The sequence below is a fragment of the Sparus aurata genome, chromosome 6 (genome assembly GCF_900880675.1).
Source record: "Sparus aurata chromosome 6, fSpaAur1.1, whole genome shotgun sequence".
Lineage (NCBI taxonomy): Eukaryota > Metazoa > Chordata > Actinopteri > Spariformes > Sparidae > Sparus > Sparus aurata.
Window position 1 is genome coordinate 4,515,353 of NC_044192.1, and position 23,631 is coordinate 4,538,983.

The 23,631-nt window shown below is 42.4% G+C and overlaps 1 protein-coding gene across 4 annotated transcripts in view; it reads left to right on the forward strand.

Moving 5' to 3' along the window:
* The window catches only part of LOC115583264 (butyrophilin subfamily 1 member A1-like), a 76,681-nt gene that overhangs the window by 15,832 nt on the left and 37,218 nt on the right, over nucleotides 1-23,631 (forward strand). For 3 of the 4 annotated variants that reach the window (XM_030419920.1, XM_030419922.1, XM_030419923.1), the window contains 3 exons: nucleotides 3,154-3,171; nucleotides 4,760-4,873; nucleotides 5,061-6,499. In XM_030419920.1, coding sequence (XP_030275780.1) covers nucleotides 3,154-3,171; nucleotides 4,760-4,873; nucleotides 5,061-5,131 — 203 coding nt within the window. In that variant the 3' untranslated portion in view covers nucleotides 5,132-6,499. Of the gene's footprint in view, nucleotides 1-3,153; nucleotides 3,172-4,759; nucleotides 4,874-5,060; nucleotides 6,500-23,631 lie in introns of those variants that run through there. The other variant, XM_030419921.1, reaches the window with a different exon arrangement.

Consider the following 23,631-nt stretch of genomic DNA (forward strand, 5'->3'; position numbering starts at 1 on the left):
GATTCTGACACTTCCTTTTGGCCTCACGTTGACCTGACCAGTTCTTTAACACTTTCTCATGACCTCAGCTCAACACTGTTTCTTTACTGAGTTTCATTAGATCTCTAAACTTCAATACATCATGGTTACACCTTACACCTCCTTTAACTTTGCAAAGTTAATACTTAATCAGAAATGATCATCAGAGACAGAATGACAGACAGAGCCTTGATTTAATGGTTTAACACTTTCCAATGAATTTATGGCAAACACAATGCAGCAGGCAAAGTTTTGATATATTTCAGAATCATTTCAGGACTAAGTATAATGTCCCTTTCTTGTATTTGTGTCTGGTGGGAGTGTATGAATCCCAACTTTCCTGACACTGTCTCTGTGTGTGTACATGCTGGTATTTATATCAGACAGGAGTAAATGGATCTCAACTATTCTGACAGTACAGACATGTGCTCACTGAACAAAGACTTCTGCATCCACACACTCAAATGAATCACAGCACACAAAGTGAGTCTCACACACAGCTGAGCTGGTTGTTCAGCACATAATAACTACGAGGTGTAACTGTGGAGGAACTGATGGACCCGACTGACAGAACTGGATCAGAACACACAAACAGAATATGAGCTGCTGAGTGAGTAGAAGAGGAAACAGAAGATAATCTGACATGACGCTGATCTGAAGTGATGAGTTATGATGAGAGATAATAACAACATGAGTCATTAAACATCATCACAGGTTTTAACTCACTCTGACACAATAAATCACTTTCAGTTCTGTTGAGTTCTGTTTTATCAGATTATATAATATTGCTGGAATTATAAATTATTGAAGTTACAGAACAGTTGTGTTGGATTACTTCAGATTACAGCTGCGAGGTACGACCTTAAAATGTTATCGTGATATTTCGAGTAGTGATGTTCGATACCACCGTCTTCCTTTCTGATCCGATACTGAGTAAAATTCAGGCTGGTATCGGTGATACTGATCCGATACTGATACTTTGTGCAAACACACCTAACGTGTCTGGTAGATCTAAAATAAGTAGTGTATTTCAGATCATAGCTACATAAAGAATATAAGACATGAGAGTATTTATTTATTCATTGATGTTAAAATCACAGGGTAAAACAAATGATGGGGCCACTCTGCACTGAATGCTTCATCTGATTTAGATTCAACTCTGTATGTAGTCTCTGCAAATAGCCGACAATAAGGAGATACAAACACTTCCTGTTTTATAATACTGGGCGACTCAAATTGAAATTGCCAGTAAAATATTTGATTAAATAGATAAATGCCACAATAATTGCACAAGTTAGTCAATACCTACATTTGAAAATATTCATCTAACAGTTAAAGCTTATTAGACTGATTGTAAATAATAATAGACATATTTTATAGATAAAATGTTATTTTTTATCCATCTTTTCTAGTATATATTTTTCTAAGTTCACCGTGGCTGTTTTATCACAATTGCTCTGTATAATTTAATGACACCTGGTCTCTGTAATCCACTTTAAATGATCATTAAATGATTCTTCAGGAAACCTTACCTGAATAAATCTTGACTTTTTTGTCTATGTGAGATTATCTCAGTGAGACACATATTATCACTCCAAGCTGAACTCATGCAGCTTTTTGTTGAAGCATGTATTTATTCTGTTACTTATTTCATAACCATATTTATTAGTTTGAACAACTCCAGCAGCAACAGTGCTCAGTGCTGCTTAAAGCTCCACATGTTCTTCTCTGTACCTGGATGGTTCCTGCAGCACTGAAGGACTCTGACAGAGTCTGTCTGACACTGTGCTCTCCTCTTCTGTCCTCCTCATCATAAACGCCTCGTATTCTGTGTTGTGGTTTAACCTGAGGTGTATCACAAAGATTGTTGTGTTGCCACAACTCCTTACCGTTTCTCCACAAACATCACAAACCGCGTCTCGGCTGTTTGTGGAGCTGAAATATCTCCACACATGACTCCGTTTACACTCTGACATTGTGTCTACAGACTGAGACTGAGTGACTGAGCAGCGTGACACTTATTACACACTTACCCAGGCGGAAGAAAAAGTAGTTCCCACCAACCGTGTATCATTCAGACAAGATCTCAATAGTTTAGTTACTTTCCATTGTGTTCCTGTTAATGATATACATTACTGTAAATGACTGAAGTATCAAAAGTATCGATATTTTGATTTGAGAATCGATTTTACAGCATAAAGATCTGATATCTGAGGTATCAATATTTCAGTATCGAGCCGCACATCACTAATTTTGAGGCCACATCCTGATATAAGATATGAAACTTGATAATGTGAAATGTTCTCAGAAGCACTTTATAGATGTTCGGACGAGCCACAAAATCAAATATCTGAATATGTTTGACCAGATAGACCCACTGTGATATCAATATTGATGAATGACTGTTGTTACTTTCACAGAACATTAACAGGATGAGATTTCTGATCAATAATCATCATTAATGCTGATATAATGACTCAGTGGGTAAAGAAAGTATCAGAACAAGTAAACAGTCGGTGAGTTCAGAACATGACGTCACTTTACTGTAATGAGCCTTTAAAACCAGGAAACAGTTTTGATATATCACCATGTGAGAATATCAAATATCTAAAACAATATATATTCTCATATCATGATCACAGTTTATATTGTTTATGTTGCTCAGCCTACTTTAGATTGTACAGGTGTTCCTATTAAAGTGTCCACACCCAAACTGTGTTAACAGAAGGAGACGAGCTGTTAATGATCCTGTGTTTCACATTTCAGAACACATTTTCTTTATTATTTAATGTAAATAGAAACAAAGTTCACATGAAGCACAACAAATGTTTAAAGTTGAGGAGCTGCTGTAAAGTCTTCACTGTTGATGTGTTTCTGTCATGATGGGAGTCAGAAAAAGTGTTTTTAAGGAGAAGTTAGAAAAGTGTTCTTGTCTTTTCTTATCTAACGATGTAACGAGGTGTAATTAAGGCTTCTGTTTCTCTGTTCTTCATGTTTCTCTCCTTCTTAAACACTCTGTGATCCTCATGTACCAGCAGAGAAGTGATGAACAGGAAACATCACCGTGTTTCATTTATAATCCTGTAACTGTCCTTTATAACTGAAGTCTCACTACGTGTCTTGTTATCTTCACAGGTGCAGCTCCAGAACCAGGTGAGATTGTGTTGTGGTCGTGTTGTTTCACAGACAGCTGGAGGAGTGAGTGCAGTCAGTAGTGCAGCAGTGGATGAGTGAAGATGTGCTGTGTGGATGTTGAGCTGTAAAAACAAACCAAAGGAAACCAAAAGCCACGACACAAAGATGTGTGAGCAGATGTTGTGAAGGAGTTGTATACATGCAGCACATCAGGCCCAGGTGTGTCCCATGCTGCTGATGAAGCTCCCAACAGGTCTGCAGCCCTGGAGACAGAAAGCACAGCAACAGCAGAGTGAAGCCGTCAGAGAGGCCGTCACTGTTAGCTCTGTTTACATTAGAGAGATTACACAGAGACTTTATTCATCCCAACCACAAACTGCAGCCCAGTTACACAAGAATCACACAACAGACAACATGGACACACTCACACAGGAAGAGAAGAGTTTACTCACTGAGGGTTTCATTCTTTTATTTCTCACCTACAAACTGAACTCACACTGAAAACTAGGACCAAACTTTAACTGTGAATAAACACAATGATAGTTCCTGTAATAATATGAGATCATGGAGCTTTGAACTGAGTTTCTACTGGACACTCATTAAAACTTGTAATTAGCACCATTGTATTCAGGCTGTAACTACAAGTCTCCAACATTAATGATCATGTTATAATTGTAGTAATTGTGACTATTGAAGCAGCAGAAGCTGATCAGAGATCTGCTGAAGGATTTGATGCTGAAGGATGAATTCAGATTCAGAAATCAGGAGCGAACCTGTTTCACAGCAACATAAATGATCAAACTCTTCAACATTTCAAATCAAATCTGGATCCTGCTGTGATCTTTAGTGAGCTTTAGTCAGCTGAGACAGAAGAATTGTTCTGATTCTATCATTTAAAACTCTGTGTGGAGAGATGTGAAACTGTCTCTCAGTCTATATGTGTCTATAAGAATCTCTAAATATTGATTCTCTTCTTTTATTAATGAGTTAAAGTAGATTTATGTTGAACAGTCGGAGCTTCAACAGACTCTCGCTTCATAAAACCTGCGACTGTGTTGATCTGCTGCCATCAGGCCCAATAACTGTGGACCCGACCAGCACCAAGAAGCTCCCAGTGATTTGAATCTTCATGTTTGTGGACAGTAGTCAGTGGTGGAAGAAGTACTCGGATACTTTACTGAAGTGACAGAAGCAGAAACACAAAGTAAAAATACTCTGTTCCAAGTAAAAGTCCACTTGAGTAAAAGTGTCAAAGTGTCAGTAAAAGTGTTGTGAAGAAGTTTCTATTTGATCAGATGATCCTGTGTTTTTACTGTCAGATCAAAGTGATGAATGGAACTAAGTCCATTTGTTTCTTCACTGCTGGGACCAGAACCAGAAGCAGCCTCTGAGCTGTGGAGCCCAGCAGGAGGAAACTGGACCTGAGATCAGAGCTAACATCACTGTTCCTGCTCACATTCATCCCAGTGGAGTTTTCATGTGGAACAAGTTCAGATCTCAGGAGCAGACTCACCTTTAGTGGTTCTGTGTGGGCTGTGAGGTCCAGTCTGCTGCTCATCATCTGCACTCAGGTTCTGACTCTCACATTCACTTTTATCTGTTTCAGGGTCCAACACTGGAATGGTTATTGCTCTTGTAGTTTTCATCACTCTTTTCGTTGCTGCTGTTGTTGGTGGTGGGCTTTACATCAAACATCTCAAAAAAGACAATTGTAAAAAAGGTAAGTTTAAATATCGTATCAACATATTAATGAACAAACAACTCATTCTTTCTGTATCTCATGTTCAGAGTCTTGACAGATGTTTTATCTCTCTGACTTTAATCATTTTGTGTATTTACACTCAGAGTAGATCAAGACATTTGGGATTTTCTTGAGTATAACTTTGTTTTGTTTCCTTCTGATCCAGGTTCAACACCAGTCGCAACAGATGGAAAAACAGATGATGAACAGAGAAACAAAATGATGGACAACCAGTAAGCACCTTGAGTGTCAGATCAGGCTGGATGATGGTGAGAACATCTTGTCTGGTCACTTATTTCAGTCGGAGGAGTAAAACCTGGTTTTAACATCAAACTGAATCTCAGGTTCAGGTGAGGATTGGTGTTGTGTTAAAGCAGATAGTTGTGATGGTAGAAAAGAAGGTTGTTTGTGTGACGATGTGCATGTAGCTCATTCTGCTGTCATCACTATGTCCTGTTACCACGGCAACAGTCTCTCCCTGAACTGTCCTCATGTCCTGAACCTCATCCAGATCATAGACAGTGAGATCTTACAGTTAATACATTTATATAAGAATAAATACACATATTCAGTCCTCGTCTTTATCTCACAGCACTCAGTCACAAATAGTGTCCAAGTCAAGTGTCGGACTCAGAATCCTGTCAGAGTAAAAAGACATCAGTCGCTCTGACACGTTTGTCTGATGGTTGAACAACATCTGAACCCGACTCACTTCCTGAAACCAACAAACCAACAAACCAACATTCACATCCACTTCAAGCAGCGACTGACCAACACAGGAAGTTCACAGGGTTTGGACTTTTCTCTCAAGCTGTATTTTAATGCCAACAGAACTGATTATTAATGAATCGTTCTGTGAAGTGAGAATTAATTGAATTCTGATATTTGGTGAGATTCAGTTCCACTCTTGTGCAGCTTGAAGAGAAAAAACGATGGAGCGAACAAACTTTGACTGTGTTATTAATGTTGTTGAGGACAAAGACGAGCTCTTTCTCTCTGTTCTATGTTGCTTTTATTCTTTTATTTTTATACTCTGATGATCTGATGCGTCTCTAGCAGCTGGTCAGTTAATCACACGTCGCTGGTTGGATCCCCGGCTCCTCCCGTCCACATGTCCAAGTGTCCTTGAGCAACAGGCTGAAGCCCAAACTGCTCCTGATGGTCAGACCAGCACCTTGCATGGTAGCTGACTGCCATCAGTGAGTGAGTGAGTGAGTGAATGGATGAATGAGGGCAGCAGTGATGTATAAATGCGTCTATTTACCAAATCTTCTCAGACTGCTTGTAGAGCTTAAAGCTCCTGACTGAGCTCCACATGTGCTTTAAAACCATCAGACTTCACTGAACTGAAGCTGCTGTTAACGCTGTCAGTCACTGTGAATATAATGTGACTTTACATTTGACATTTGTGTTGTTGGCATTATTTGGGTGGAGCCTGTGTTGGTTCTTGTTTGTGTTTTAAGGTGCTCAGCAGTCTGTCAGGTCCAGTTCCACACTGATGGTTCTGTTGTTCACTGATGATGCTCTTGTCGTGTTTCAGGTCATTTCAGGCAGCGCTTCATCATTTCTGTACAAACGTTTGAATAAAACATGAAAACTGTCAAACTGTGTGTTGTGACTGTTTCTGATGTTTCTGTGTTCAAACTGGGATCAAAGAAATAAAAGTGATGTTAATTTCTGGGTGTGATTCTGAGATGATCTCTATTTTACAGACATTAAAACAGTTTGAATGAAACAATATTTCAGATACGTCAGATTTAAAACAAAGCTTCTAACAAACAGACAGTTTACTGCACTGACAACTTCATTAATGCACCAATTCTCCGCCTCTGTGTGAATCTCTCGGCGGCGGCGAGGGGTGAAATTTCACTTCGGCACTGATCCGCCTCTGGAGGTAATATCAGGGGCGCAGTACTGGAGAACCAAACCAGAATGAACAGATAAGCCGGCAGTGCAAATTGAGGGCGTGTCGATCAGACGGTTGGTTAACTACACAGGTCCTTCACTCAACTAAATAAAGATCAGTGTCCCCCAAAGCAACGTTACAGAAGCAAAAAACAGTAACTTATGAGGAAAAAAATACTGCAGATCTATGTGGAGAAGCTTCTGTTCTCCTGTCTGTCCCCCAGAAAACAGCCTCCGTCCCCGCGAGTGAGGGAGTCAGACAGCAACCCCCAAACCAACATTATGTGAAATAAAATAAAGTCATAAAACACAACTGAAGACTGAAGCTGCACAGTGACAAATAAAAGTCAACACAAAATAAATGTTGTCAGAGGAAAACTTGGATTTTATTCACTTCAAATCCTTCAGTTTGAACACGTTTGAATCATTTCAATACACGACTTCAGACGGAGGACGAGGATCTCCAGTTTCAGCTCCGATCTGACCTCTGATCAGTCTGACGGGTCTTCAAAGCGTTCTGTCCACAGCCGTGAACAGCAGAGTTTGAAAAGGCCTCAGCTGATTGGTCCTCAGCTGCAGAAGAAACAAACACAACATGGATCACAAACACATCAGTGATTTGTGCCGTCACGTTAACGACAATTATTCAAGCAGCCAAAGTTTCACAATGACTTGAAGCTTTTAGAGTCTTTAAACGTTAACGAGCTGCTGAGGATTATTATCAGCTGTGTTCAGCAACCATGTTCTGATGGGTTCTGTTCTGCTGAGCTGAGCTTCACAGTGTTCTGGATCTGTTGTTCCACTGAGAACAGCTCGTTTATTGACTGATGGAACAACCTTTGTGTTATTGCTCTTTAATATCAAATATTAATACTGTCAGTTTGGATTTCTTCTCCAGAACCAGAACCAGAACCACACACAGCTCCTTTAAATCATCAATAATAAGAAAGAGCTTGTTACTTTAATTCAAAACATTCAGTTTGAGTATAAAAGTGTGTGTGTGTGTGTGTGTGTACTTACAGTCAGTTAATACCTCCTGATACATGAGAACTGACAGGCATATGGACCGTTCTTGAGGAAGCTATGGACCTTACAGGATTTCTTCAAGTTACATCTGGAAACAGAGAGGAGACGTGATCAGAACCAGAACCAGAGGTGGACCACACACTGCTCATCTCTACGTTTGTCCCATAATAACCATGTTATTGTTGCCCTCAAGTGGACGGAACATGAACCGTGTTGATGTTGTCTTACGTCTTCTCTATATATCTGAGTGCGTTGAAGCTGCCACACTTCACAGAGTTAGGGCTGAAGGTCGGCCCAGAGCATGGTTTGCTCATCTTGTGACACTTCCCGATCTTTATCACCTGGCCAGTACCTGGAGGAGAGAGAAGTGTCACACAGTGAAGACGTCGCTTCATCAGGTCACGAGCTGACTAACAGACTGAACGTAGTCGACGAGGACAGAAAGACGAGTGTGTGTGTAGTCTCACCGCAGGACATCTGTGTGTAGGAGATCTTGGTCGTAACGATGAACATTCCCTCTGTGAACACACACAGGTCAGACTGCAAGCAGTGGCATCATCACCATCATCATTTACATTATATATTTATCACCAGTACATATATTTTTATATTAACACTCATAAACTGATCATTTAAACAAGCAGCAATAGAATAAAACTCACTGGCATCTGCAGTGGAACACCAAGCTGCAGCCAGCACTGTAACACAGTAACACAACATTGTGACACAACATTGTAACACAACACCAGAACCAAATCAGGTGTGAACGTGTCTGGACCCTGTGAGCGTTCAGAACATCATCACCTGGGATCAGTTCACCTTCAGCACCAACATCATTATTAGAAATGACAACATACGTGTAGGAAGAAAGTCAGTGACACATACGGAGCCACTGAGAGTAACTAAGTACATTTACTCAGTCAGTCAGTGAGTACTGAACTGTATAAATGTACTCCGCTACATCTGAGAGGATACTCACAGCCGAGGACGATGAGGCTCAGTCGGACCATGTTTGCTTCTCTCAGCTTCTCTTCTGTCTTCACCTGCAGACCGTCTGATGCTGAGAGCGTCTCTACGACAGGTATTTATGCTTCTCTCCTCGCAGCACACCTGTTGACTCCTGTCCGCCGCCGGCGAAGGCAAACAGGACCTGGTGATGTGACCAACATGCAAATCCCCTTTAGAGCTGCAGGGGAGAAGCTGTTATCCAACAGAGGAACCAGTTTACAACATGTGCTGGTTCTGAAGGTTTTCTCACTCGTTCTACACGACTGGTCAAATACAAGGTCTCAAAGGAGAAGTGAATCTTTGTGACAGTTAAAAACAGACCAGTGATCTTTGGATCTGTCCTTCATTTAGACCAGCTGAGTCATTCAGAACAAGTCGTGAAGTTAAAGAGCAGCAGTACCAGGTGTGGGCCACAGGGCCGGACCCATGTGGCCTCTTCTGGGCCCATAACCCATTATCAGAAACCCAGCAGGCTGAAAACTGATATTTGGGACTGATTATCATTTGCAGTGAAGATGAAATTCGCTGTGTCAACAACCAGCGACAAAATGAGTCACATTACAATTCACTGAAGTTCTGTACTGAAGTCCAACTGGGAGGAACTTTACTGTGGTGCTTCAGTGCTACTTTATATTTCCACTGCACTACATTCATCTAAAACATTTAGTTACTAGTTACTCTGCAGATTTAGATTACTCAGTGTTTATAGGGTCTTAACTGTGATGTGTGACCAATCAGACAGATAATCGTTCTGCCTCGAGCAACGATATTCACATTTCAAAGCTCGATATTGTCCTGATTTGTGAACTCTGACACAGAGAAGCCACCTCAAGCGACACAGTGTGCATGTACAGCCTGCATACATGGAAAACCAAGGGCAGCAATGTGAGCTGAAGTGTAATGAAGAAACATACTCAGAGTACTGCTGCAGTCAAACTACTGACTGAACCTTCATCTCCCTGAATATTACAGAGGAAAAGAGCAGAAGAATTTTCTTTATACAAGTTGCAGTTGGTCTGAATCCACTGAACTCTGTTTAACTGGAAACATTTTTCGTCTCGACAAAGGCGACACGTGACAGGACTGAAACAAACACGGTGTCGTGATCAGGACCAACGTACTGTTACGCTACGTGTCCTGTTTCAACTGGTCTAATCTATGGAGCTGTTGACATATGTTAAGAATTGTAATGTTTCTCAGGAGAAAGAGCTTCGGTCAACAGGCCGACTGCTGGAAGCTGTTTGAACATTTACATGTCATCATATTTGTGAAAGATATTAGTTGCAGCTTCATAAACAGCTTCCAGGTCATTTGAACCCTTGAATCAAACTCAGTCCTGGTTGGATGCGACACACCTCTTTTTATTGGTCTTTAGTTCCTCCCGATCACAGACTTTTGTAGACTGACAGCTCAGTCGACGGGGCTCATCCCGGCTCAGCTCACATTATACAAATAAAAGTGTTATTAATAAAAACATGAGGAGCTATAATTCAATAAAAAGAGGTGTGTCTCAGTCAACAACAAGACTTTTGTGGCATTTTGAGTGATCTGGAAGCTTCTGAGAGAAAAATGCTGACTTAATAACAAATATTCATATAGAATATGACGAGCATTAAAATCTATAACAAAGCCGTGTGTCCTAATTATCCAGAGCAGTGAAACGACCCAGCATTGATCTGGAGCCTCTGGGTCACATGACCTGCTATAATCTGATGAACCATTTTTAGAATATTCATGGACGGGCCCTCAGTAGAACCTCTGTGTTCTGTAGGTGATCTAACCGTCCTCTTACTGCCAACATCAGTCATTAGTTAGTGTGCATATACACATGTACCTGTATTATTATTATCATTATTTCATCAGTTATGTGATGTTTAATTCATGAGTATTTGACAGTATGTGTATATTTGTTTCTTTATCTTTCCTTGTGCATCGTTTCCCTCTGAATGTTGTCACGTGTGGAGGATGTTAATAAGTTCAGACATGTTCATGCAACTATTTGTTAACTGTTGTAATCAAATATTGAATATAGAATAAAGGTGTATTGATCTTTAGCAGCATCCTGTCCTGCTGTGTGTCATGTGTCACCTGGAGGCTGTTTAATGTCACCTGGAGCTGTTGACATACATTAAGAATTTGAATGTTTCCTCTGTTTGAGAACAACCACTCATCATTTTACACCTCATCATACTATCATCATATGTGTTCAGTTGGCTTTAGGGCCTAATGTGGGAGCCTTCTGTGACATTACAGACTGTGGATGGGAGATGAGTTTGCCTGATATTAATTCACCTTGTTATTTCAAGTTGTTAACGTCTTCATTTCTAACCTTTCTTGATGTCAAAAGGTGCATGTCTCAGTGTCTGATGATGCACATTTTAAATTTTTTTTTCATGACCGATAACCGACACTTATTAACCTGTTGGGCCTTGCCTTACACAAGTCCTGGTTAGGGAGTGTTTAACAACAATAAAAGGGGGATTTAGGTTAAATTTGGCTATCAATAATAATTAGGGCCGGGACTCGATTAAAAAAATTAATCGAATTAATCAGAGGCTTTGTAATTACTTAATCGAAATTAATCGCATTTTAATCGCATATAAATATTTGACCTGAGAACAGTGAGAAGCAATTTTTTTCACATGGATTTTAGTATACCATTGAATAATGACTGAATACAGAAGCATAAGCAACAAAACAATGTTTTTGTTTTTTCAAGACCAACAAAAAATTTTAAATATTTTTTGGGCCTTTTATGGCTTTATTGACAGAACAGCTGAAAATATGACAGGAAACAGGGAGAAAGAGAGGGGGAGTGACACGCAGCAAACAGACCCAGGTCGGGAGTCGAACCTAGATCCGTTGCAGAGCCTCGGCACATGGGACGCGCGCTCTACCCACTGAGCTAAAAGCTGCCCCAACCAGTGCAATTTTTGCCATAAAGTGCAGCAATAGTATGCTCTTATCTACGCTGCCATCCGTCTGCTATTGAAAACAAAGTTTCCCATCCACGGGGCCAACCAAAGCAGTCTCATCTGCTTCTTCGTTCATTGTTGTTGTCTGAAGTCATGAACGTCAGTTGGTGCTCCAGTATAATCGGTACCCCTGAAACTCTTCCAGTGAGAAACTTTCCGCGGTGCAAAAATAAGTGTGATTAAAATGCGTTAATTTTTTTAACGCGTTAATTTTTGTGTAATTAATTAATCGTAATTAACGCGTTAAAGTCCCGGCCCTAATAATAATTAATGATTATTTGGGATAATTATTAATTATGATAAACAATATGATCCAATTTGCATCAGATCACCACCCTTGAAGAAGGGAATAGATAGCTATTTTACTAAATCAGTCTCATAAAAATTTACTGAACTGTTTATAACTCTGGTTAATAATTAACTTAATAACTACAACCAAGTTTACCATAACAGCTAGTAATGGTTGAAGGATTTTGGAGTTCTTGACAGTGTAGAGGTTGGCAACATTCACTCATGTACAATATTAAATAGACAGCAAGAAGGTTCAATCTAACTTACATGTACTATATACAAGTGTGTGTGTGTGTGTGTGTGTGTGTGTGTGTGTGTGTGTGCGCGAGTGTGTGTGTGTGTGAGTGCCTGGCAGAACAAAGAAACAATGGCGGTCAATGATATCACATGTGGGTGTGATATGCTCTAGCCTCAAGGAATGTGCGTGTCTGTGAGTATGTGTGTGTGTGTGACGTGGTGCCAGGTTATAGAAGATTGTTAGTTGCATGCAGAGACTCTGAGTCTGTGTGAAGCATAATTTGACTAATGTCGAATTAGCCGTCTAGGAAAGCAAACTACCAATAACTTGACTTGAGGTCACAATAACACCAAAACATTGAACAAACACATCAATTGAACACATTACATCAACCAGAGTTTAAAGTCCTGTGCTTAGCTGTGCTATGGTTTGCTATCTAAGCCCAGTTCAACATTACCAGTCTTTGAAGAGAAGGTGCTGGTGGGTGCAGGAGAAAGTTGGGGCTCCAAAGTTGAACAAGCTGCTCATGCTGTGCAAGGTTTGATGAAAGTCGACAGAGGAGGAAACTGGTTGCTCCTTTACTTTGTAAGGATAGTAGCTTGGTGCTAACCTGCTTGGTGTTCCTCAGCTCCTCAGATTGGCAGGACCTCGTGTCGCTGCAGTGAGGAGAAGTTCTTTGGGCCTGCTGCTTGTAGCTCTCCACAGCTTGTTGGGCCCAGAACAAGGGATCCTGAAGGCAGGCAGCCCCGTGAGGGGAGGTGGAGAGGAGCCCTTGAAGATCCGAAATTGAAGGAGTAGAGGGCGTTGAGTGAGAGAGGAAGAACAATGCATGCTCTTGGCTTTTGACTACCTGATCAGCGGGGGATCTGTCACCCTGACTAATAGTAGCTCAAACCTGAATTCTGCACTTAGGTGTGAAGAATGGGGAATTCTGGGACACTGAGTTCAGTTCGGAGTCTATTTTGAAATCCACAATGAATGACTCTGATTCGCGTACTTCGTATCAATCCGCGTTGTAAAATCTTTGCTCCGCAAGTAGTCCCGGTCACTTATCACTGCAGTATCTTCGGTTGCTTAGCTACACCAGCTGATCTGTAGTCTACTTCATATCGGAAAAAAACTACTCCTATGCCCAGGGGCGCTGCCAGGGATTTTGGGCCTCATGAAAAGATTACTGGGCCCCTGTATAGCCGGCCATAAGGCCGGTGAAAATTTGTTATGCTGTCTACATAAAACTGTGCATTTTAATGATATTTTTGTCTATAATTTCCTATATGTGTGAAAAGAACAACATGACAGTCACTTGATAGGGGAAGCATTGAACACTCAGAACGCCGTGGAATTTAGATTCATTGTCTGCACGTCTGCAACTTTAATGGTCAAAATATAAAGTTCTCTTAAATTAAATGACCTGAAAAATACAAATGCATGACATACATGTATTATATAGAATTTCCTGTAATACCATTTGAAATAGCATCACCAGATTCAGGTTTCCTCCCACCATTCTGTTTTACTGTCAGTGATTTGATCAAAAATAACAAAAGAAAATGTGATTTTCACAACCAGTACCCCACTGTTCACTGTCTCCCTCTTGTAGCCCTGCATTTAGGTCTAATTTATCTCCAAAATTACTATTATAGCAATACCACACAATTTCTCTTTTAAACATGCACATCACCCCCCACACACACACTTAGACCAGCCACTGCACTCAATGTAAAAACTGTATGCTGTCTTACATTATGTTTGTGTTGTTGTTTTTTATTAAGTTTGTTATATACATTTATATTTTGTTAAAGCAAATCTATTAAAAATGATAATAATAATGATAATTTATCTCCAAAACTGTACGTGGTGGAATTAGAGTTGGGGTGGAAAAAAATACATAAATGAGGCTCTATGGTAGTTGCAATTTAATATTGTTAAAGTTTCTCTGATTGGATTGAGAGCAGTCACTTAGTCTGCAAACACCAGAAAATTTCTCCTCTTTTCCTAATGCAAAGCAAGGGGTGAGAGTCCCAAACTGCTGACAGAGTGTTTCAGTGAGTTTATGTTCAGTTTCAGTAATAGCTAAATTTCAACAAAACAAAATAAAGTTATATGCTAAATGCTTTTTAAACGATTTAAATCATTAAAACATTTAAATGTGTTTTTATTTCAGAATGATTTTTATTCATCAATCAGGGGTAGGTGGGGGTACTAGGGCTGGTTCAGGAGTAGGTGGGAGTACTGGGGCTGGTTCAGGGGTAGGTGGGGGTACTGGGGCTGGTTCAGGGGTAGGTGGGGGTACTGGGGCTGGTTCAGGAGTAGGTGGGAGTACTGGGGCTGGTTCAGCGGTAGGTGGGGGTACTGGGGCTGGTTCAGGGGTAGGTGGGGGTACTGGGGCTGGTTCAGGGGTAGGTGGGGGGTACTGGGGCTGGTTCAGGGATAGGTGGGGGTTCTGGGGCTGGTTCAGGGGTATGTGGGGGTACTGGGGCTGGTTCAGGGGTAGGTGTGGGTACTGGGGCTGGTTCAGGGGGTAGGTGGGGGTCCTGGGGCTGGTTCAGGGGTAGGTGGGGGTACTGGGGCTGGTTCAGGGGTAGGTGGGGGTCCTGGGGCTGGTTCAGGGGTAGGTGGGGGTACTGGGGCTGGTTCAGGGGTATGTGGGGGGTAATGGGGATGGTTCAGGGGTAGGTGGGGGTACTGGGGCTGGTTCAGGGGTAGGTGTGGGTACTGGGGCTGGTTCAGGGGTATGTGGGGGTACTGGGGCTGGTTCAGGGGTAGGTGGGGGTACTGGGGCTGGTTCAGGAGTAGGTGGGAGTACTGGGGCTGGTTCAGGGGTAGTTGGGGGTACTGGGGCTGGTTCAGGAGTAGGTAGGCCGACTGGGGCTGGTTCAGGGGTAGGTGGGGGTACTGGGACTGGTTCAGGGATAGGTGGGGATCCTGGGGCTGGTTCAGGGGTATGTGGGGGTACTGGGGCTGGTTCAGGGGTAGGTGTGGGTCCTGGGGCGGGTTCAGGGGTAGGTGGGGGTCCTGGGGCTGGTTCAGGGGTAGGTGGGGGTGCTGGGGCTGGTTCAGGGGTAGGTGGGGGGTACTGGGGCTGGTTCAGGGGTAGGTGGGGGGTACTGGGGCTGGTTCAGGGGTATGTGGGGGTACTGGGGCTGGTTCAGGGGTAGGTGTGGGTACTGGGGCTGGTTCAGGGGTAGGTGTGGGTACTGGGGCTGGTTCAGGGGTAGGTGGGGGTACTGGGGCTGGTTCAGGGTAGGTGTGGGTACTGGGGCTGGTTCAGGGGTAGGTGGGGGTACTGGGGCTGGTTCAGGGGTAGGTGGGGGTCCTGGGGCTGGTTCAGGGGTAGGTGTGGGTACTTGGGCTGGTTCAGGGGTATGTGGGGGTACTGGGGCTGGTTCAGGGGTAGGTGGGGGGTCCTGGGGCTGGTTCAGGGGTAGGTGGGGGGTACTGGGGCTGGTTCAGGGGTAGGTGGGGGTAATGGGGCTGGTTCAGGGGTATGTGGGGGGTACTGGGGCTGGTTCAGGGGTAGGTGGGGGTACTGGGGCTGGTTCAGGGTATGTGGGGGTAATGGGGCTGGTTCAGGGGTAGGTGGGGGTACTGGGGCTGGTTCAGGGGTAGGTGGGGGTACTGGGGCTGGTTCAGGGGTAGGGGGCTCACGGGCTCACGGGGCTCACATGTAGGTGGGGGTGCTGCTGCTGCACTTGACGTGTCTGTTCAAAAATGCATCAGTTTTGACAGGAGGGTTGTCAACTGATTAAATATGGGCAGCTTGCTAAACGTGAAATCTAAAAATCCAGAGTTTGTGAGAAAAGCGAGCTAGCTTAAAAACCACAAGGTTAACGTTAAGATAAACAACAGACTAATGTGTTCCAGGACTTTCCACCACATGAACCAAACCCACCTTGTTTCTGGAAAAACTGGGTGACATACTGACGCCCCTTTGCTTCTCTCTCTTGCCTAATCTTCTTGTCTTTCTTTTTTTGGCTACCCGACTTCTGGGGTATTTTGCCTTCTCTCGGTCTCCTTACTGACTGACATACGACACCGCGCAACGGTTCAGTTGATTTGATGGGCGGACCAAACCATTTTACGTAGGGGGGGGGGGGGTGGGCTTGAGAAATGTTTCCAATATAAACTCAGTGTTATTATAAGTGCATTAAGTGATGCATATTTATGATTTTAAACTAACAAATGAGTGTTATATTATTTTTGTCAGTATTACAATTTTATTAGGAGCCCTATCTGGGCCCCTGTCAGTGACGGGCCCCTAGAATCCTTCCCCTTTTCCCCCCCTTTTCGGCGCCCCAGCCTCTAGCATAAATAACTCAGTAGGCTTTTATTGTGAAACATTTGCACGGACTTCATCGTGGAAAAAGACTTTCGAGGGCCCCATAGGGACTTGAAATGTAGCTACTGCCACCTTGTGAGGCTTGTACGTTACAAAACTGCCTGAAACACCTGCAGTGACTGAAATGGGTCACTAACACTTAGATCACAACAAGGTATTAAAATAGCATGATTATATTAGGAAATTGTATGGGTAATTTTGGGGGACATATAAGTGACACACATCCTGTATGTGGGGGTGTTTTTACAACTGCTATTTATAGAAATAGTAGTTACAAGAACACTAATAATAATAATTACCATTATTATTATCTTATCTTATCTCATGGACATTTCTTCTTTCTTGCCTTTATGTGCGTGTATTGAGGTAATCCAAAAGTAACTTAAAGTAATCAAGTTACATTACTTTAATATTGTGGTACTTGGATTACATTACTGACTACATTTTTTAACGGGTAATTAGTAACTGTATCGGACTACATTTTTAAAGTAACCCTCCCAATCCTGGAAATGAAATAAAGTCATAAAAACACAACTGAAGACTGAAGCTGCACAGTGACAAATAAAAGTCAACACAAAATAAATGTTGTCAGAGGAAAACTTGGATTTTATTCACTTCAAATCCTTCAGTTTGAACATGTTTGAATCATTTCAATACACGACTTCAGACGGAGGACGAGGATCTCCAGTTTCAGCTCCGATCTGACCTCTGATCAGTTTGACGGGTCTTCAAAGCGTTCTGTCCACAGCCGTGAACAGCAGAGTTTGAAAAGGCCTCAGCTGATTGGTCCTCAGCTGCAGAGAAACAGCAGAAGAAACAAACACAACATGGATCACAAACACATCAGTGATTTGTGCCGTCACATTAACGACAATTATTCAAGCAGCCAAAGTTTCATAATGACTTGAAGCTTTTAGAGTCTTTAAACGTTAACGAGCTGCTGAGGATTAATATCAGCTGTGTTCAACAACCATGTTCTGATGGGTTCTGTTCTGCTGAGCTGAGCTTCACAGTGTTCTGGATCTGTTGTTCCACTGAGAACAGCTCGTTTATTGACTGATGGAACAACCTTTGTGTTATTGCTCTTTAATATCAAATATTAATACTGTCAGTTTGGATTTCTTCTCCAGAACCAGAACCAGAACCACACACTGCTCCTTTAAATCATCAATAATAAGAAAGAGCTTGTTACTTTAATTCAAAACATTCAGTTTGAGTATAAAAGTGTGTGTGTGTGTGTGTGTACTTACAGTCAGTTAATACCTCCTGATACATGAGAACTGACAGGCATATGGACCGTTCTTGAGGAAGCTATGGACCTTACAGGATTTCTTCAAGTTACATCTGGAAACAGAGAGGAGACGTGATCAGAACCAGAACCAGAGGTGGACCACACACTGCTCATCTCTACGTTTGTCCCATAATAACCATGTTATTGTTGCCCTCAAGTGGACGGAACATGAACCGTGTGGATGTTGTCTTACGTCTTCTCTATATATCTGAGTGCGTTGAAGCTGCCACACTTCACAGAGTTAGGGCTGAAGGTCGGCCCAGAGCATGGTTTGCTCATCTTGTGACACTTCCCGATCTTTATCACCTGGCCAGTACCTGGAGGAGAGAGAAGTGTCACACAGTGAAGACGTCGCTTCATCAGGTCACGAGCTGACTAACAGACTGAACGTAGTCGACGAGGACAGGAGAAGAGTGTGTATAGTCTCACCGCAGGACATCTGTGTGTAGGAGATCTTGGTCGTAACGATGAACATTCCCTCTGTGAACATACACACTGGTCAGACTGCAAGCAGTGGCATCATCACCATCATCATTTACATTACATATTTATCACCAGTACATATATTTTTATACTAACACTCACACACTGATCATTTAAACAAGCAGTACAAGCAGCAATAGAATAGAAACTCACTGGCATCTGCAGTGGAACACCAAGCTGCAGCCAGCACTGTAACACAGTAACACAACATTGTGACACAACATTGTAACACAACACCAGAACCAAATCAGGTGTGAACGTGTCTGGACCCTGTGAGCGTTCAGAACATCATCACCTGGGATCAGTTCACCTTCAGCACCAACATCATTATTAGAAATGACAACATACGTGTAGGAAGAAAGTCAGTGACACATACGGAGCCACTGAGAGTAACTAAGTACATTTACTCAGTCAGTCAGTGAGTACTGGACTGTATAAATGTACTCCGCTACATCTGAGAGGATACTCACAGCCGAGGACGATGAGGCTCAGTCGGACCATGTTTGCTTCTCTCAGCTTCTCTTCTGTCTTCACCTGCAGACCGTCTGATGCTGAGAGCGTCTCTACGACAGGTATTTATGCTTCTCTCCTCGCAGCACACCTGTTGACTCATGTCCGCCGCCGGCGAAGGCAAACAGGACCTGGTGATGTGACCAACATGTAATCCCCTTTAGAGCTGCAGGGGCAGAAGCTGTTATCCAACAGAGGAACCGGTTTACAACATGTGCTGGTTCTGAAGGTTTTCTCACTCGTTCTACACGACTGGTCAAATACAAGGTCTCAAAGGAGAAGTGAATCTTTGTGACAGATTAAAAACAGACCAGTGATCTTTGGATCTGTACTTCATGTAGACCAGCTGAGTCATTCATAACAAGTCGTGAAGTTAAAGAGCAGCAGTACCAGGTGTGGGCCACAGAACCGGACCCGTGTGGCCTCTTCTGGGCCATAACCCATTTTTAGAAACCAAGCAGGCTGAAAACTGATATTTGGGACTGATTATCATTTGCAGGGAAGATGAAATTTGCTGCGACAAAATGAGCCAAATTACAATTCACTGAAGTTCTGTTCTGAAGTCCAACTGGGAGGAACTTTACTATGGTGCTTCAGTGCTACTTTATATTTCCACTGCACTACATTCATCTAAAACGCTTAGTTACTAGTTACTCTGCAGATTTTGATTACTCAGTGTTTATAGGGTCTTAACTGTGACGTGTGACCAATCAGACAGATAATCGTTCTGCCCCGAGCAGCCATATTCACATTTCATATCTCGATATTGTCCCGGCCAAACGTCGTGATGGACGATATTATTGTAAGACCTCAGCTGGCCGGTTTCTTCAGCTTCAAAGTAGAAATATTCGTGACAAGCTTTTTCTCAGTAACTGAGTCGTCCATGTCTGTATGTTTTCGCGCTGTGTGCATGCAGCTGCATCAGGCCAGTTCACCTGTAGTGACCTCCATCAGCCTGTTTTATTCTAAAACTCCCGTCCAACATCTCATCGTCCTGATTGGTGACTCTGGCACAGAGAAGCCACCTCGAGCGACACAGTGTGCATGTACAGCCTGCATACATGGAAAACCAAGGGAAGAGATGTGAGCTGAAGTGTAATGAAGAAACATACTCAGAGTACTGCTGCAGTCAAACTACTGACTGAACCTTCATCTCCCTGAATATTACAGAGGAAAAGAGCAGAAGAATTTTCTTTATACAAGCTGCAGTTGGTCTGAATCCACTGAACTCTGTTTAACTGGAAACATTTCTCGTCTCCTACAAAGGCGACACGTGACAGGACTGAAACAAACACGGTGTCGTGATCAGGACCAACGTACTGTTACGCTACGTGTCCTATTTTGACTGGTCTAACGTGTATTTACATAGAGCTGTTGACATATGTTAAGAATTGTAATATTTCTCAGGAGAAAATGCTTCGGTCAACAGGCCGACTGCTGGAAGCTGTTTGAACATTTACATGTCATCATATTTGTTAAAGATATTAGTTGCAGCTTCATAAACAGCTTCCAGGTCATTTGAACCCTTGAATCAAACTCAGTCCTGGTTGGATGTGACACTCCTCTTTTTATTGGTCTTTAGTTCCTCCCGATCACAGACTTTTGTAGACTGACAGCTCAGTCGACGGGGCTCATCCCGGCTCAGCTCACATTATACAAATAAAAGTGTTATTAATAAAAACATGAGGAGCTATAATTCAATAAAAAGAGGTGTGTCTCAGTCAACAACAAGACTTTTGTGGCATTTTGAGTGATCTGGAAGCTTCTGAGAGAAAAATGCTGACTTAATAACAAATATTCATATAGAATATGACGAGCATTAAAATCTATAACAAAGATGTGTGTCCTAATTATCCAGAGCAGTGAAACGACCCAGCATTGATCTGGAGTCTCTGGGTCACATGACCTGCTATAATCTGATGAACCATATTTATAATATTCATGGACGGGCCCTCAGTAGAACCTCTGTGTTCTGTAGGTGATCTAACCGTCCTCTTACTGCCAACATCAGTCATTAGTTAGTGTGTATATATACACATGTACGTGTATTATTATTATCATTATTTCTTTAGTTATGTGATGTTTGATTAATGACTATTTGACAGTATGTGTATATTTGTTTCTTTATCTTTCCTTGAGCATTGTTTCCCTCTGAATGTTGTCACGTGTGGAGGATGTTAATAAGTTCAGACATGTTCATGCAACTATTTGTTAACTGTTGTAATCAAATATAGAATATAGAATAAAGGTGTAGTGATCGTTAGCAGCATCCTGTCCTGCTGTGTGTCATGTGTCACCTGGAGGCTGTTTAATGTCACCTGAAGCTGTTGACATACATTAAGAATTTGAATGTTTCCTCTGTTTGAGAACAACCACTCATCATTTTACACCTCATCATACTATCATCATATGTGTTCAGTTGGCTTTAGGGCCTAATGTGGGAGCCTTCTGTGACATTACAGACTGTGGACGGGAGATGAGTTTGCCTGATATTAATTCACCTTGTTATTTCAAGTTGTTAACTTCTTTATTTCTAATCTTTCTTAATGTCAAAAGGTGCATGTCTCAGTGTCTGATGATGCACATTTTAAATTTTTTTTTCATGACCGATAACCGACACTTATTAACCTGTTGGGCCTTGCCTTACACAAGTCCTGGTTAAGGAGTGTTTAACAACAATAAAAGGGGGATTTAGGTTAAATTTGGCTATCAATAATAATTAATGATTATTTGGGATAATTATTAATTATGATAAACAATATGATCCAATTTGCATCAGATCACCACCCTTGAAGAAGGGAAAAGATAGCTATTTTACTAAATCAGTCTCATAAAAATGTACTGAACTGTTTATAACTCTGGTTAATAATTAACTTAATAGCTACAACCAAGTTTACCATAACAGCTAGTAATGGTTGAAGGATTTTGGAGTACCAGAACACTGTTAAAGAGGCCAGAAGAGAGCACCTGTCAAACATTATTGAATCAAATTCTCACAACCCGCGTGTGTTATTTAAAACCATAGAATCTGTTCTTGGCTCACCTCAGCCCGCGTGCACAGAGGAGTCCCCCGAAATGTGCAATAGCTTCCTGCAATTCTTCATTGATAAGGTTGCTACTGCAAGAGCTCTCATTACCACACCTGCATCTGACCCCTCTGACCATGTTCTCTGCTCAGCTGTGTTTGATTTGTTTGAGCCTGTGTCTCTGATGGCTTTAGAAGATGTGGTTGGCCAGATTAAGCCATCAGGCTCTCCCTGTGACATTGTCCCGCCTCACTTTTTTAAAGAGGTTTTCCCTTGTATAGGGCAGTCAGTACTGACCATTATTAACAGCAGTTTATCTTCTGGTGTTGTCCCCCAAAGTTTTAAACATGCTGTGGTGCAACCCCTGCTTAAGAAACCTAGCCTTGATCGTGGTATGCTAGCTAATTATAGACCTATCTCCAAGCTGCCTTTTATCTCTAAAATCCTGGAAAAAGTCGTCCAAGTTCAGTTAAAGGCTTTCCTGGATGACCATGACATCCTGGAAGTTTTCCAATCTGGTTTTAAAACAAGGCATAGTACGGAGTCAGCCTTATTAAGAGTCTTCAACGACATCCTCCTGGCTACTGACTCTGGAGAATATGTGATCCTTGTCTTGCTGGACCTAACAGCAGCCTTTGATACTGTGGACCACAATATTTTAGTGTCCCGCTTGCAGCACCTAGTGGGCATTAGTGGCAGCGCCCTGAATTGGTTCAGATCATATCTTGAGGGAAGATCTATGTGTGTACGCCTTGGTGGCTCTGAGTCCCGCTCTGCTCCGCTGTCATATGGGGTTCCACAGGGCTCAATCTTAGGGCCTCTGCTTTTCTCTTTGTATCTGCTTCCCCTGGGTTCCATCCTGAGAAAACATGGCATCTGCTTTCATTTTTACGCTGACGACAGTCAGATTTATGTGCCGCTGAAAAAGAAAAACGCCTGTCTGAAACCACTTCTTTTATGTCTTGAAGACATTAAAGCATGGATGTCGCTGAACTTTTTAAAATTTAATGAAAAAAAGACAGAAGTGATGATTTTTGGTCCGAGCGGCTCTAGTGAACCCCCCCCTGTTGACTTGGGCCCTTTGGCACACTATATGAAGCCAACAGTCTCAAACTTGGGTTTTAAGATGGACAGTGATTTTAAACTGGACCGGCAAATTGGTGCAATAGTGAAGTCCAGCTTCTTTTACCTGAGGCAGCTGGCAAAGGTGAAGCCCATTCTTGCACAAAAGCACTTTGAAACAGTAATCCATGCCTTCATTACATCTCGGCTGGATTACTGTAATGCACTTTATTTTGGAGTCAGCCAGTCCTCCCTCACACGTCTCCAGTTAGTCCAGAACGCTGCTGCTCGCCTCCTAACTGGAGCACGTAAGAGGGAGCACATTACTCCCATTCTGGCCTCCCTACACTGGCTGCCTGTGCATTTTAGAGTTCATTTTAAGATTCTTTTATTTGTTTTTAAATCTTTAAATGGTCTCGCCCCGCCTTACCTCTCTGAGCTGCTCCATCACTACGCTCCTGCCCGGTGCCTCAGGTCAGCTGACCAGCTGCTCCTGGAGGTACCGAGGTCTAAGCGGAAGCTCAGAGGGGAAAGAGCCTTTTCTATCGCCGGTCCCAAACTTTGGAACGCCCTCCCGCTCCAT